This window comes from Thermochaetoides thermophila, assembly GCF_000221225.1.
Source record: "Thermochaetoides thermophila DSM 1495 unplaced genomic scaffold scf7180000011814, whole genome shotgun sequence".
In the NCBI taxonomy this organism is placed as follows: domain Eukaryota; kingdom Fungi; phylum Ascomycota; class Sordariomycetes; order Sordariales; family Chaetomiaceae; genus Thermochaetoides; species Thermochaetoides thermophila.
Window position 1 is genome coordinate 1545238 of NW_006383030.1, and position 16486 is coordinate 1561723.

General features: G+C 49.4%; 5 protein-coding genes across 5 annotated transcripts; 1 reads left to right on the plus strand and 4 right to left on the minus strand.

The window, feature by feature from the left end:
* Window positions 1-1632: 1632 nt before the first annotated feature.
* Window positions 1633-5168, plus strand: CTHT_0014440 (beta-galactosidase-like protein; the record flags this gene model as incomplete). Its single annotated transcript, XM_006691894.1, has 10 exons — window positions 1633-1798; window positions 1876-1996; window positions 2062-2151; window positions 2210-2501; window positions 2564-2569; window positions 2626-2754; window positions 2835-2903; window positions 2954-3563; window positions 3621-4709; window positions 4936-5168. The coding sequence occupies 10 exons, from the start codon at window positions 1633-1635 to the stop codon at window positions 5166-5168; spliced, it is 2805 nt and encodes a 934-aa protein (XP_006691957.1).
* Window positions 5169-6871: 1703 nt separating this feature from the next.
* CTHT_0014450 (uncharacterized protein) lies at window positions 6872-7678 on the minus strand (the record flags this gene model as incomplete). The annotated part of the gene is made up of 1 exon (XM_006691895.1): window positions 6872-7678. The coding sequence occupies one exon, from the start codon at window positions 7676-7678 to the stop codon at window positions 6872-6874; it is 807 nt and encodes a 268-aa protein (XP_006691958.1).
* A 4399-nt stretch (window positions 7679-12077) lies between these two features.
* CTHT_0014460 (cytochrome c oxidase-like protein) lies at window positions 12078-12500 on the minus strand (the record flags this gene model as incomplete). The annotated part of the gene is made up of 2 exons (XM_006691896.1): window positions 12078-12158; window positions 12234-12500. The coding sequence occupies 2 exons, from the start codon at window positions 12498-12500 to the stop codon at window positions 12078-12080; spliced, it is 348 nt and encodes a 115-aa protein (XP_006691959.1).
* A 1338-nt stretch (window positions 12501-13838) lies between these two features.
* CTHT_0014470 (mitochondrial ATP synthase D chain-like protein) lies at window positions 13839-14576 on the minus strand (the record flags this gene model as incomplete). The annotated part of the gene is made up of 3 exons (XM_006691897.1): window positions 13839-13868; window positions 13934-14416; window positions 14568-14576. 3 exons carry the CDS (start codon window positions 14574-14576, stop codon window positions 13839-13841), a joined length of 522 nt encoding a protein of 173 aa, XP_006691960.1.
* A 649-nt stretch (window positions 14577-15225) lies between these two features.
* Window positions 15226-15995, minus strand: CTHT_0014480 (uncharacterized protein; the record flags this gene model as incomplete). The annotated part of the gene is made up of 3 exons (XM_006691898.1): window positions 15226-15523; window positions 15589-15647; window positions 15744-15995. 3 exons carry the CDS (start codon window positions 15993-15995, stop codon window positions 15226-15228), a joined length of 609 nt encoding a protein of 202 aa, XP_006691961.1.
* Between the last annotated feature and the right edge of the window lie 491 nt (window positions 15996-16486).

Here is a 16486-nt window from a genome sequence, read left to right on the forward strand (position 1 = left end):
TGTCCTACAGATCCAGACCTCGAAAGCTATTTGGCAACACCTATTAAGTACCATCGACCATATCAGTTATGGTTACTAAAGGAGAGAACTTGCAACCGACAGGTGATGCCAGACGGGCAACAACTGGAAACAGCTTGTCTGCCGATATTTTCATGTCTCACTAATCCTGCTGCATCTGCTCGCGGTTAGACGACCATCGGACCCGAACAGTCGAGACCTGACCGCCATGTGTGGTTCCAGTCCCTCCTGACACGCCTCATGACAGTAATAGACATTCAATCAGAGCGAGTACAAGAATATGGTGTACGTGTTGCAGGCTCTTTCTCAAGGCGCAAGTCTTTAGTCCTTTCTTCATTGTTCGCTTCCATACCGAGAGTCGGACTGCTGCCCAAGCCTTGGTTCATTTAATCACATAGGTCGCTTTTCTTCATGTTTACAGATCTTTTCACGGCCCATACACTATTTACTGATCTTCTAATCTTTTTGACTACATAGAACTGTGACTTTGGATTTCAACCCTTATTCAGATCAAGACGTTTTTAATGTGGGTTGATGGCGTTGGATCTTGGAGTCTTGGTTCCACAAGTCGGTTGTCCCACATTTGAACTGAGGAGTTCCACGACATACAGTGTATGGGTTCCTCGGTGTTTGGCAGCGAGATGACTGGGGGTGGCAGGGCAACAATGAAAGAGATGGCGGCACCAGAGCTTGAGATTGATCAGTCAGTTTTGCAACAAAGTTTGGTATGTATTATATAGATGGTTGCTTCGTGGCTTGGATTCAATGTCTCTCAGCTCTCAAAGATGAAATTTTGTAGTTTTATCCCATACAATATAGAATTAAAACAGCATTATCATCCATTACTCAAGCACCCTGGGGCTGCGGGAGAAAAAAAAGTTCAAGGCGGCTAAATGGCGTGCATATATGTACAAGTATTTGATAGAGTGGAGTGTACTTTTTCTTCGGTGTGCACAAACTCTGCTCAAAGTCCTTTTCTAAGATGATTATAGTGTGGACTGGACGAGTATCACAATGCTTGTGTCCATGAATCGCATCTCCATCGTCTAGTATTATAGGCAGCATAGGTAGTCATACAAGAAGCCCTTGTACACAATAAGCGGCAGGTTAGCGTCTCCCAATTTTCATGGCCCCAATAGTTAAGTCAACATATCTCCCTAGCCCCTCATGCATGTTTTCCTCGAATATCGATGTATATCCCCATGTCTCCGAGTTGACTCTTGGGTATTGTTATACATCTAATTAATCTTACATGTCTCAATGAGGCTCCAATTTACTCTCTTGGTCCCGGTCCTTGCTGTACTCAACTTTGCAAGAGCCCTAGCTGCAGTCAACCCTGCTCAATCACCTTACTCAAGAACTGGGGCAGAAGCAAGTAACAATTCTGCCAATGGAATTGTCAAGCTTTTCTCAAGGCTCTCTTCTATTCTTCATGGTGCATCTACGAGTTTTTCTAGAAGGAATATCCTCCTCAACCGTTCCCCACAAATCCCCGTTATCAGCTGGGATAACAGATCATTGGTAATCACAGGATCCCGTGAGATACTATTTTCTGGCGAATTTCATCCCTTCCGACTGCCAGTCCCATCACTATGGCTCGATGTGCTTGAGAAAATGGCCGCCGCAGGGCTCAACACGGTTTCCTTCCAGGTGCCTTGGTGCTTGTACGAAGGACAGCCTGGAGTGTTTCGCGCCGACGGTGTGTTTGACCTCTCGGACTTTTTCAAGGCTGCTAAGGAACTCGGCTTATGGGTTATTGCCAGACCTGGACCATATATCCGTAAGTTCTTGATCTGCTGCATTCCCCTGGTCTTGATTGTTATTGTGATCAAAACGGGATACGACAAAGCAATCCAGGCCGACTGACTTCGGAGCTTTCAGATGCAGCAGTTTCAGGTGGAGGGTTGCCAGGTTGGTTGCAAAGGCTGGTTGGGCATGTGAGGACTGCAGATTGGGATTACCTGGCAGCTACAAACAAGTAAGCTGGTACCAAACCTTTCTGTCTATTTTGAAGATTCACTAAGAGATACCGGTGCCGGTTAGCTACGCCTCTAATATCGCTTCTATCATTGCTAAGAATCAGCTGGCAATCGGTGGTCGTGTAGTTTTGTACCAGCCAGAAGATGGATACAGGTAGGACTGGAGAAAAACCCATAGATGAAAGTACCCAACGTGGACTGACATTGCAAAGTGTAGCAAGGGAGAGCATTGGTTTCCAGTTTCCAGATCCAGGTTACATGCAATATGTGGAAAACCAAGCAAGAAATGCGGGTGTCGTGGTCCCGTTCATCAACAATGACATCTGGACAGCTGGACATAATGCCCCTGGTACGGGAGTCGGCCAAGTAGATATCTACGGTCACAGCGAGAATCCATTTAAAGATTCTTGTAATGATCTGGAATGGAACAATGCGTCTCTGCCTGATGGATCATACCGGCTGCATGAGAAAGTCAGTCCGTCAACGCCACATGCGATCCCGGAAGTAAGTGGAAACCAAGAATTTTGTCCAAGCTCCATGCATGGGTAAATGCTAATACTGAACAGTTTCAGGTTAGACTTGATAAGATCCTGCATCCAGATGAAGATGGCTAATTCGTTGCTCTCAGGGCGGGATCGTTGACTACTGGGGAGGACCGGGATTTTCGAGGTGTGCTCAGAGGATGAATGACGACTCCCTTAGGATACTCTTAAAGAACGCCTTTGCTTCCGGGGTGACAATCCTCAACATCTACATGGTATGCATCTCTTTTAACAACGGATAGCACTTGAGAGAACAACCAGTTTTTCAACGGTCGCCATGCTTACAACACTGCAGATGTTTGGTGGGACAAACTGGGGAAATTTGGGCTACGACAGTGGATACACCTCATATGACTATGCTGCTGTAAGAGTACATTCCTCTCGGTTGGGGGTTTTCCACGCTTACAATCATAGGCAATTGCAGAGGACCGGACAATCACCAGAAGAAAATACTCAGAACTCAAGCTGTTTGCCAACTTCCTCAAGGTCTCTCCCGGATATCTTTCAGCAACCCCATCGCCTAATTATACACAAGGAGTGTTTATTCCCGACTCCAGGATTGCCGTCACTAATATCACAGGCAAAGATGGGAGCTTTTACGTTGTTCGACATGCCAACTTTAGGAGCGACTGGCCGCTATCCTTTAACATTACGCTCCCAACATCCTGGGGATACAAAACAATTCCTGTTTATGATTCTCAACAATTGACGCTTTCTGGGCGCGACTCCAAGATCTATGTGACAGATTACCCGGTCGGACCAGCGAACCTTACCTACTGCACCGCCGAGATCTTTACCTGGCAGCAATACGAATCCCGCACTGTGGTGATCTTGTATGGGAATGCTGACGAAACTCATGAAGTGTTAATTGAGCGGGATGTGAAGGACAAAAACGATGTTGATATTGTATTCAGTCCTGGAGTTCACGTCAATCCAGATGGTCAGCTGCTATACGCCAAATGGATGGTGAGCGGAACCGAACGCTTATACCTCAAGGCTGGCAAACTTCATTTATACTTTGTTGGTAAGTTTTCATATCTCACAGCTTTACCACCTACTCCTACTGAGCACTTATGTTTAGACCGCAATGCTGTGTATAATTATTGGGTTACCAAACTCAAAGACTATCCACCTTTGATCGTCAACGGTCCCTATCTGGTGCGCTCAGCTAGTATATCCGAAGGCAACAAGCTCAATATTCGAGCCGATTTCAACGCCACTACGGATGTTGAGATCATTGGCATCCCAGAAACAATAACGAAAGTGACGATTAACTCGGCAGATATCGATTCCCATTCAATCAACGAGCTTGGCAACTGGGAAACAACTTTTGCCTATTCGCCGCCTTCCATTGAACTACCCGACTTGACAAAGCTTGACTGGAGATACATCGACTCTCTTCCAGAAATTCAGCCATGGTACGATGACTCTGCCTGGCCGCAGGCAAACGTCACGACCAACAACACGTTTCGACAGCCCCCACTCACACCAACCTCGTTATATGGCTCCGACTATGGATTCCATTCCGGTGCCTTGATCTTCCGTGGAAGGTTCATCGCCAAGGGAACTGAAACAGCGTTCCGGATCGTAACCCAAGGTGGCACTGTTTTTGCGTCGTCCGTCTGGCTCAACAGCACCTTTGTGGGCAGCTGGCCAGGGAAAGTAGATTGGAATAACAACACAGCTGCCCATGATGACACCTACCCCATTGCGGGGTTGCGGAAAGGGGAGACATACATTTTGACCGTTGTCGTCGATAACATGGGTCTTGCATTAAATGGGCTTGTTGGCGGCGATGACATGAAGCAGCCACGGGGTATTATGGCGTACAACTTTGTTACCTGGGCCGGCGACGGTCCGGAGATCTTGTGGAAGGTAACTGGAAATCTCGGGGGTGAGAGATATGCTGATAAAGCGCGGGGGCCACTCAACGAGGGCGGATTCTATGCTGAAAGGCAGGGTTTCCACTTGCCTGGTCCGCCGAGGAACGAATTTCTGCCTGGATCGCCATTTCAAGGCATTGACAAGCCCGGAGTAGCGTTCTACACGGCCGAGTTCAAGTTGGACTTACCATCTGACAAATGGGATATTCCACTGAACTTCGAGTTCCCCCCGATAGATTCCAACCTAGCTGGGGGTTATCGCGCACTATTGTTTGTCAACGGGTGGCGTAAGTCATTGTGACCTCCCATATGTCTCGTTTCCTTCCTTTTAATTAATCGATATTTTCTCCTTTACAAATACAGAAGCATATGAGACAAGCAGGAAGAACGCTCGTCCTAGCAAGGTACCTCATCACACTAAATTCTCAGAATGGCTTTCATATTTTTGCTTGTCGGAAAACTAAGCGGCTGTGATGCTTACTAACCTCCTTCTGTCTTGGTCCAAATATTTAGAATTCGGTCGATATATCTCTTACATCGGTCCGCAAACTACTTTTCCTGTGCCCGAGGGTATTCTCAATTATCGAGGGAACAACACCATCGGCATCTTGCTCTGGGCTCTCAATGCGGGCGGTGCACATATTTCTTCTCTGGACCTGTGGGCTCGCACTCCGGTGGCCACTTCGCGTTTTACAGTGAGCGTGGTACAAGCGCCGGGATGGGCTCCCAGAAAGGGGGCGTACTGAGCTGCTTTGGCAACGTATTGATTCGTGTGACCCAGAGTTATGACTTGTATGGCCTAGTCATGTGCACTTAAAGCGTGGTGGCGGCTTATTGTTATACTTGGGCCATCCTTTCTTTCTTTTTCTTGTTATCAAGATCAAGCGCCTGAAACGGTTAAAGTTCACACTCATGAGCTTAGAAGATGAACAATATAGTTGGACGGTAAAGTTGTGTCACCCCTTTGAGGGTGCTGATCGATCATGGATGGGAGATCTCCGTTGTACGAACAAACTTTGCCTTGCTTCTTCCCTCGATATATTTCAGCACTTGTCTCTGCAGGAGAACGCCTGATAGAACCTTGAAGACCGCGTATCCTGTCACATTCAGGTGGCGCAGATATCATAGTAACACACGAAGGACAGGAACTCATCAATCTGTCAAAGGTTTAGATTTGTCAAAAAAAAAACGGAATCGACACCGGTTTCGCGCCTCCTGCTTCCAAAGAGCGAAGTAGTCACAGGCCCAAAAATCATTTGACCCTCCTTTGGTGTCGCAAGCTGTTGTGTGGCTGTCTTGGTGAGCTGGTGTTGGTCCTGCTGCGCCGTGGTTGCGCAGCCTAAATTCTTGTGTCCCTTGCCTCCATCGGATGGGGATGGGCCTTTCATACACAGATCAAGCTCTTAAGCTCGACAGGGGTCCACAGCCGGGCTGACCAGAACTGGATACCAAAAAAGGGCGGTTTTCGTGGATGGGCTGAGAGGCTTTGGAACGGCGCTGTGGAGCTGACGGTGTGGGGCCACTGGTGGGTTGGGGTTGTAGATGCGAGATTTTCCTAGAAGGCATCGCTCGCATCGTCCACGCGGCAGCACCTCCTAAGTTACCAGTTGCGACTGTTGATACGTGCTTTGTACATACCTCTGCCTTTGAGGTTGCGATTTTAGCGCCATGCAGCATTGCCGCAGTCCGGCAGCATGGCGGAGCCTCGAGCGCAGTAAAATTCAAAAGAGGCATTTTCAGTGAAAACATCACTATGTCCAACACTGCCCAACTTTTTGGGCAGCTTTGCTTCGGGGCAGCCAGGTACATACAACAGAAGGATGCCTTATCAATTGATTCCGGCTGCATACGAAGTTCTCCGTACAAATCGGGTTGTACAGTTTGGCACTGGCGTATTGTCCCGATCTTTTCTCAGAAAGGTTCCGTTTATATGTTGAAAGATGATGGCTTCGCACGGCAGAGGAGGGGTTCTGATCAACACGATACACACTACCTACGTCTGAGCATCCGGATTATCAGCATGAGATAGCGGTCATATCGGAAGCGACTACAAGAGAGGTTGTATTTTTGCCTGCCGTAATGGCATGATAAGATGTCCCCGTCCATGGTATTTTGGGTGTGTTGTGCAGACGATCAACAAATGACTGACTCTCTTGATGTTTGACAAGTAATCCCTTAAGTTCCGCAAAATGCATACCGCCCTGATGGTCATGACCCTATAGCATGTTCCTCAGATCCCAAGACCCTAGCTTTTTGTGCCCATTATGCCAGTATGTATACCCATCCAATATTGCAGTCCATGCATATCCAACGCCATCAATGCAATGCCAATTCCTTCTGTTACACGTCCGGCATCTCACATATCGGCCAAAGATGATTACAAGGTGGTAGTGGAAATAAGACAAATGAAACGAACGTGATAAGGAAAGAGGCAACGTCAAAAGAGTGATTAGATCATGAATTGCCCCGTTCCGGATAGGTCAACGTCCGGATTTACAAAGACGATCCCTCGTCTCTTCCATCCGCCCCGGCGGTAGAACTCTCCGCTCTCATCGAAACCATCATCTTCATGCTGGACCTTCGGCCGTGGGCGAGGTCGGGTCCACGATTGTGGCGCCGGGGCCAGCCCACCAACCTTGAGAATCATCTCCTCCTCGTCTTCTGAGGAGGGTAACGTCGAGGAAACAGACGACAACGAGGTCAGCGAGGATGAGGGTCGTCGGAAACTGCTTCCACTGCTGATGTCACTTGGAGCTGGTGAAGGGGCTCGACCTCTTGAAGGAGGAGTTTTGAGAATGGTTGGGATCGAAGGGTGTTGCTGGGGTTGAGAGGTGAAACCAAAGTCAAAACCGTCATAGATTACTGTGTTGCCGGATGATGGTGAGGTGTATGTTCTCGGACGGAGTGCTCGGTTGGAATGGACATGGCGAAGCTCATCGTTGCTGTGGTGGCAGTGATGTCTCCTGCTAGCAAACTCCTCAGGCTGAAGTGGTGGAGACGGACCTGGAGTGGTGGGTGGATGTAATCGCAAGGGATCCCAGTCGACAAACATCTCGGATCGCCGGCTGGTGGTAGAGGGCCGCGGACTGGCCAGAGAGTTTGGGTCAGAGTCTGTATGCTTTCTGATGACTCTAGCGGCGCCTGGATAGTCGCAGTCGGCGCAGGCCTTCAGGCTCTTGTGGCTCCTGAATCGTTGCAGGAAATAGCGGCGTGGGTGGTGGTGATGGTTATGGGAGCTCTGGATTCCGCACAACATTGTGTCTTGTGTTAGACGTCGGACTTCGAGCAGCCGAGCCACGGAGGAAGCAGGTTTCTCGGTTCCAAGCAAATGGGTACGGTCAAGCTCGGTTTGCAGGCGGCAGCGGTCAATCGTTATTTAAGATTGCGTTGCTTTCAATTGTTGGCTCTCCCGTTTGCACGTCTTTGTCGACGACAGGCTTTATCGGACCCCAGCATTACTCGGCTGAAAACCTACTTAGCACTCCAGGTAGGAGAGCCATACAGAAGGCTAAAAACAAGGCCTGCTTCGGACAGCGAGGGGACAACGTTGGAATATATAAACATCATCGGCGCTCTTGGCTACAAGACGGCGGTGTACGCCGATCTGGCGTGTCCATAGTGCAATGACCAAGACGGTGTGGTACCTTGCAGCCCTGGAGGCGCATCCATGGCTGCAGCCGTCTCAGAACGGAAAGCTCTGAAGAGCTGGGCTGTGGTCTGGCGGCCACATGTTTCCCAGCTGCACACCATATCTGCCAAGGCCTGTGAAAACAGGGGCAGGGGTCAGTAGGAGCGGGGCAATGAGGGGAGCCCTAATCGCCAAGCCCGGCCAAGACTGGCTGTTGTGCTCCACTTGAGACGTCCCACCAGCGCTCATCAAGCGGGGCGTGCAAAAAGGACGATCACCGAAGTCGAAAGCTCAGCCGTCCACCGATAACGTAGGATGGGCTTGCTTGTCGCTTTGAAAAAGCCACGATCGCCTGCGCTGGTGCCAGCACAACGCACACATCGGAGAGCCGTCGCCTGTCGCTAAAATATTGAAGATTGCATAACCATCGGTAGCAGTCAACAACCACGCCCGAAGCCTCTCTGAGGGCGTAAGAGACTAATTTGTCTCATCCAATAAAGCCAAATGAGAATTGTCTCCTACAAGTACTTGCCTATTTGAATGGCATCAACGCACTGTGAAAACGGGTGTTTTATGCAGTGGGAACCCGCACCACAGCCAAACACACGCCGACGTCATCGTTGTGATAGCTGGACGGAGCCGTCCCCGCTCGTTCAATGTCTGGGTCACTGGGGTAGGGTGCGGATCGGCAAGTCCAACCAGGATTTACATGGGTTTTCTGCCGCGGGCATTCGCGGCTCGCCACCCATGTCAACTCACGTCCTCTCGTTGCCGACTGTGCTCGCTTGGGGAGCGAGAATGCAGACCAGCTATTAACCCCAACCTGAAATAAGTCGGTTCGCAAAAGGTCCAGTCAACTAAAAACCCTGTTCTTGACTATCACAGAGTGTATTAATATCGGTTTGTTGTTTGCTTCTAAGGACCAGCTGTTTTGGAGCTTCTTCCTAGAGAGAAGTAAAGTGACTTGTTCACCTAAATTGATATGGGTCTTGATTGTGCCTGTACATCACCGACTCTGGTTCAAGGGTGGTGAGAAGTACCAAACTAACTTTGACATGCCCAAAGAAGTATACACTATGTAGGATACCAACTAGGGATAATTGGCATGGATCACGAATCAAGGAATCACGGAAGAGCCAAAGTGCCTATTCGCGATATCTCGGTGCCATAGCTACACAGTACAAGTGTCGAAGACTTCGAATGAGTTGAGCATCTTGGTACCTTGTAGCTAAAGGTCGCGAACTCGAAAGTTGGGGGATGATGCGCCTGCTGTAGCAAGCGGTTTTTATCTGCTACTCACCGCCTATGTATGTGGGAGTCGGCATGGTGGAGAGATCAGTAGGTAACTGCAAACCAAACCCCCCCACCACACCGCACCTCGTCTGTTAGTGGAAAAAGACGGAGCACAAGCCGCATCTGTTGCTGAACATACCTACATGTACACCGTTCCCTGCAATGCGCCCAAGTGCCATGCTACGAAAGTCCGTATGCACCCACCGAATATACGAAGTCAGGCAGCATATACAAGCGTGCTGCATGTACTTGAATGCTGTGCAAACAGACCGCTCTCGTCTCAACTGCTCGCTTGCTCCCAAAGTTTGACGTCTCCTAGAGTCACACCATACTTAGGTAGGTACCTATGGGTTGGCAGAAAATTCTTCATTAACGCTCTTGATTGGACTGAACAGCGCGTTCACCAGCCGCAATATTACGATAAACCTCTCCCCCAGTCCAGTCAAGTGTGTTGGTGGACTCTTCAGAGGTCGGCGTCTGGTTTGCACTATGGATACACTAGCAGTAGGTTGATGACACGGGGGTATATCTGTGGACATAGTGGAGTTTGGATGTGCTTGAGCGAGAGTGTGGTTGATTCAGCGGTTCAGGAACAATGGAATCACCTCATGAAAGATAGTTGAGGAACACTCTAGATGAACCCTACCTAAGTACCTGCTACGCCTAACTCCAGAACCACGCGGAGTTATTGACGTCAGTGATTGAAGGCCACCGAGTCACCTAGCCCTTGGAGGGTTTCTGTCGCATTCAGCAACCTTATACTGTCATTTCATCATCTCATCATCTCATTGAACCTACGTCAGCAACATAAAACTTACGAGATAGTCATAGAGCCTTCTCGCAAGTACCGATCTTCGCATCATGTCTGTGCATCATCGCCACCAATGATCAGGGGTGTCTCCATCGACGTGACCGTTACAAACGCGGCCAGGCCATTCATTATCTTTTGATCGCCCTATGTCCTACCATATTGGTTGCTCTCAAGTAGCATCACCAGTAACGGCTAACGGCTTCACCACATCAGGTGACACATTGTCCGCGGATCAGCTGGGGAAGCTGATCGTCCTAATCGTCCTATCAATGACTCGACGATACGCTCCCCGGGCGCACACAAACAACTTGGAGACAGGAATGCTCAATTACTTCACAATTAGTCAGGCGTATACATTATTTTGATGACAGTTATCAGCTGGGTCAACCCGATGATTATCAGATGTAGTGGTTGCAAGAGAGGCTAGATTGCATATGTTGCTATCAAGGTTGCATCTTTCGCCAGGCCACGCTAATACGAGCCTAGTTATCTTGATGACTCCTGACGGCAAGCGTTTCCTGAAGCTGTTCGTGTTGACTGCTACCGTGAATATGTGAGAAGTCGCGTCACGAATAGATACTTACAATGTATTATGGAACTTAGAAGCATATCTGCAGGGTAAGGAGAAAACTACGTACAATCATGACCTAGCTTGGGAACAGTATGTTGACAAGTCCTGACAAGAAAAAAGCCCGATGTGCCAGCGTCTACATACCGCAGTGGAGAATCATGAAACATACCAGATGGTCCGTGCAAACCAGACAGACTTGTCAGACTTCGGAGGATGTTTCCGAATGAACAAGGAGCCCTTATCCTAGTATGAGTGAAGCAAGCAAAAATGAAGAGCATTCTTAACAGTCAAGCCGAACAACTAGAATGGCTTGTTAAGGTAGACACGAAATAATCGGTGAACGGTTTTGATACCTATGACAGGAGTTCGAGCGCACAGGCGGCTGTAGTTTCTCAACACAAGTATTTAAGTTGGAAAAGAAACCCTGCCGGGGTCATGATTACATAGGCGTTGAAGCAACGTCCCTGTTGCGCCTCGAATTTAGGTGCCCTGGAACCTCTGAAGCATATGTCAGCAGCAGCATAGCATACACTATAGTTTTTTATAACAGTGGCCTAAGGCAATCAATTTTCGCGGGCTGTTAAGATCAGTAGATGGTGTAGATTATCCCTTTCAGTTGCCATCAACAGCATCATCCCTAATACCCGATCTCCCAAGTCTGCAGCCGCCCGCCGTTGTTCGGCGAAGGTCTCAGACATTGTTGCGTCCCTTGCTTTTCGGCCCCCGGTCACCATCAATGCGTTGGAAGGGCTTGCGAACAGTTGGGGGAAGCGTGTGGTGTGTGTTGGAGGACAAAGTTTCTGATGTCTTGATTGAATGGCTCGGTGCGACCCATGCCAAGTGGCTGTTTGGATCGGTTAATGAGACGTATTTTGCTAATTTTGCCTCCGCGATCAACAATTCGAGTGCCGAATCGGGCTCCAGATGGATCATGCATGCACATGTCCAGTATACCCCGTTCTGTGAGCCTTTGCTTGGTTAGATGCCAAACCCCAGCGCCGATGGACCGACCGCGTTTTCCAGGGACTTAAAGGCGGCGCAAAAAGTGTGTGTGAGGGAGCCTGTAGGCCAACCGTCGGCGGTTAAGGCGCAGAGACACTGAAGAGCAGACTGCTCGTTGAGACCTCTGGCTGCTGCAGAAACCCAGCTGTGGCACGAAAAATGAAGATCGAGATAAGAACAATGATGGGGATTCAGCCGTACAGAGTCATGAGCACGTCGAAAGCGAAGATTTTCAACAAACGATCGGGCCAAACTAATCAAGAGCTCCGCTGTTTCACGAAGCTAGCCCCGGCGCGACTTGCTCTTTTGCAGTTGCAACCTTTTGCAACAATGCCCACGAGTCTGCGCGCTTAGAGGGTGCCGTCGGGCTCACCGGGCAAGCGCTTGACGCGTTTTTGTTCCCAATTGTCAAGATCTTTATAGGCAAGTCTCTGGTCGGATGTGTTAGCCCGTCCACTAGCCAACCATATATCCAGCAAAGGCTCGGCACCAAACGACAAACATACGTAGTATTCCTCACGAATGTCTACCTTCCTGCCGCTCTTTCCGATACCCAACTCCTCCTCGCGCGTCATTTGCCGCACCTTGCGGTCGTAGCGCTCATATCGGACGGCTGTCGCCGGGGTCAGGACAAATGAGCCGCCAATGATGACAGTGAGGAAGGGGAGCCCGAAGAGCAAAAAGGGATGCTTGGCCATTGCTGAACGGTAGCGCGCGCCCCACGTATTGGAGCGCGCTTGCGACATGTATTTCTTGCTCGTAAACACGGCCATCTTGCAGGCAAATATTTATTTGTTAGTTGTTTGATGCGTGCCTCACTGTTAACAAAGAAGAAGTGATTCAGTTACGGTCAAGCTTTGGGGCTTCCACTCAAGCTCTCTCGGGTGCTCTCGGAGCAGATCTTTGGATTCGCAGGCATGCGATTGGGCCACCAGAGCTTAGTGGGGCCAAGCACCACAAAGTTTCTCAGTCAGGGTTAGGGTTCCCCTGAAACTTTTGCTCGACATTTCTACGAGCTATCCCATTATGGGGTTGATGTAAACAAAGCAGTCTCTATGCTGCTGGCCTGAAGTTTGCCACGGATTGGTTGACACGGTAAGCTGATGTAGCTACGTGCTGTTTCGAAGTCATTAAGCAAGTTCTGGAATAGTTGACTATCATTTGTATTCGCCAGACTTCCCCAAGCCCTGTAACCTGTACCTGTTGTCTTTTTTTGGGCGAAACGACTAAATCAAAGTGTAAACGATGTGATCATCGGGAAAAATGCTACCAGTGACTTAGATGGGAACAGATTGCTTAAACTCAACTGCAGTTTTACTAGATATGAAGCCGTTGAATGCCTCAAACGTGTTACTTGTTCTGAAATTGTATAAGTTAGAATTAGGGTTGCCATTGGTCTTGGGTTCTTCCAGATATACTCCACACACCTGAGGGATGAGCTTGCTTGAAAGTCAGTCCGCGTGAGTTTGGTATAGAGAGGTACTTGAGATGACCCAGAGCTTCCTAGTCGCAGACATGCCAGTATTTTGAACCTTTACACGGAGAACATCGACCGGCAACACAAGACTGGAACTTTGTTTGATCGGAGATTTTGAATCAAACACATATAGCAAACTATACGTACACATATTCCTATATAGCTTTAATCAGGGTCCTCTTGTGAGTTCCATGACAGAAAATCAAGGGTTTTGTTTTGTAGTCTTAATGTTCCACGGCAACTCGATCAATAACAAAATGCCTAAGGAATGTAATCCAGCTACAGTCCAATGACGACTCCAATTACTCCGCTCAAGCAGGGCGTAGTTGGTAATCAGATATAACTTGGCACTCACTACAGACTTGCTCCAGAATTGAATCTCGAGTTGCGAGCCAACCCCTTGCCTGCCTTTAGCATCAGGAAAGCCATAAAATCTAGATTGAACATGAATCGACTGGAGCAACAGAAGGGTGATAAAGGCAATGGTCGTGTCAAAACGGATGACATATGTTCAGAACCGGAAAGAGTCGGTTAACAGTGTTAGATTGTCCCCTCCATCGTTGACCCCTCCCCAGCGCTCAGGTTATCTACAATACTAGAGTACAGGAGAAAATGGGGGAAACGGACGGAACGCTTAGAGGACAGAAAGATCGCCGAACCTCTCCTATCAGCAGAGTTAGCATTCTCAATTTGACATGAAGTCGCAGGAAGACGGCAGTAAACACGGACCTTGTAGCCAGGCACAGACCAGCGGCCCTTGGTGACGAGCTTGGTGGTCTTCTCGTCGATGCTTGGTTCCGCAGCAGCAACCTCGTCGACGGTAAGGTCCTCGAACGGCCTGGCCTCCTCGATGTTCTTGAGGGTCTTTTCCAGGTCCTTGAGCTCCAGATCAACCTTCTCCTTGGTGGCCTCAGCGTTCTTGATGGCCTCGACCTCAAAGGCCTCGATGGCCTTCAGCTGACGGTTAAGATCGTACGTCGCCGGCTGGAAGGCGTTGAAGCGCCGCTCAATCTCGTCGACGATAGCCTGGTTCTTGAGCACGCGGCGGTAGTGGGCAAAGTCGACGGTAGTGGGAAGCTCCTTGAGCTGCTGCAGCTTGCGGCGCACGTCGTCATTGCGCTTCTTGAAAGCCTGCAAGCTGGCCGCCGTCTGGCCGCGCAGGCCGAGCGACGTCGTGATCTTGGCCCAATCGACCTTGAGAGCTGCGCTTCTCTACAATTTTTCGGGAACGAGGAGCAGACACCAAAATTAGCTCAGTACATCAACGCGCGGATCCTGCAGCACCAACTACCCGCAGCCTTTCAATGGGCGCGAGAACAGCTTCCCATCAAAAATACAACATGAATTGACACTGGGGACTTACTGCGGCCATTTTTGCGGTGGTTATGAGGAGGTCAGCGAGTGGAGATGAGGTCGCTGTCAGGACTTGGAGGTTTGCCGATGCATGCAAACCTTCCTGTCGGCCAGAAATCAGGTCACGTGATGTGCGTCCGGAACGAACCGGCAGCCGTCAAGTATGGGGTCGGACTCCTGGAAACGAATTCTGCACTAATCTAAAGCAGGTTCAATGTTGCTTGGGAAATCTCCTCGAGACATCCAATAGATATCCCATCTCATAGTTATGTTTCTTCAGTTTACTGCGTCTTTAAAATGAAACCCTTTTTGAGTTTTTACAGGTACTGGCATAGCTCTCCATAAGCCCAAATCATGCAGCGTCTCGTGCGAGTGGTCTGCCTCTCTGTACCCCATCCCAACCGCGTTCCCAAAGATCAGTTGAACCCTGAAGGTCAAAGCTCCCCGAACATCTTCTACAAAGCAGGTTAGGTAGGGTCTGTTGCTTCATTACAGACACCTCATTGCTGATAAGAATTTCTACAATTTACATTCAAAGGCGAGTTCATCCATGAACATGTGATATGAGCATGTGGTAACAACAGTTTAATCAGACTTTTGATTTACCGGATCTATGTCCCGTATCAAGTCAGATACCGACAGCTTCTCTCAAGTGCGCACGATCGAGATTAGACGCTCAATGCCATGATCGAGTTGACTATGTCGTTGTCGTTTTCTTTCAGGGCCTTGATGGCTTTCTTCCGCGACACATTGGCTTGGGTCATGACAAGCTCAATGTCCTTGTCCTCAATGCCAGTCGCGTCAATCTCCTCGCCATCGTCCTCCTCCTCCTCCTTGGTCTCCTCGTGCTTGTGGTCGTGAGCGTGGCCAGTGTGGTCATGCTCAGCAGTCTGACTGGCAAGCTGCTGGGCAGCAGCGGCCTGAGCAGTAGCATTGAGGTCCTCAATCTTGGCCTCACCGAACACACTGCGAGTAATGTGGTCAGCTTGTGCTTTAAGTCACCAACCTTGTTTTCTCAAGGGCAACCTTACATGTACGTGTTGCTGTTGGGAGACTTGTACACTTCGGGGTTGTTGATCACAAAGAGAATCTATCCATGCCCATTAGCTGCGCAGTCTTTTGCATGCCCTTTCACAGGAATTGCAGCAGTCGGACGCCAGTAAGGTTCCTTCGCCAGTGCACTCACATTCTTAGGGCGGCGGAAGGTGACACGGGTGATGCCCGGCACCCGAGTAAGGTGCAGCTTCTCGATGGCCTTGCGAGCCTTCTTCTCATTGCGGGAGTGAATAACCGCGGGGGCACCAGCGGGGACGCTAGTCTCGCCAGCCTCACCCTCCGACTCATCGCTGGAGGAGTCCTCGTGCTGCTCCTCGACGGTGACCTTCTTGGTCTCCTCCTCCTTCTGCTGAGGGACTTCCTCGACGCGCGTCTCAGCCATGTTGAAGAGCTAGCAGATCACAGCCTCGGTCAGCTTCCCCACGGCTCCCACACATCCAGAACAATTGCTCCCGCCCCGCCCAAAGTTGCCACAAACGTTTGCAGATTTTTCATTTGTAGCAGAGCTTTGTTTCAGAGAGCGTCCATGAATTGCTGCTTAGATTCTACTTACATTGATGGTAAGAAGTGCCGCTAGACTTCGAGATGCGGGGGTAAAGAATAAGCTCGCTGGCGTGGTGGGAAGAAATGTTCGGACCCAATTTTCAGATAGGGCTTGTCAATTCCGCAGGTCTTCGGTAACACTAGACCTGATTAGGTAATCAATGGGCTCATACCCCTCTCTGCCTTCGGCACTGGAGCCTAGGATCCGTCATCGACATGCACCCCAACAATGACCCTTTACAATGGGTGAACATTTAATTGCAACTTCCATGGCTTACAGGCAAAAAAAGAAAAAAGGACAGACAGTGCACAACCTACGGGCCTGTCCTA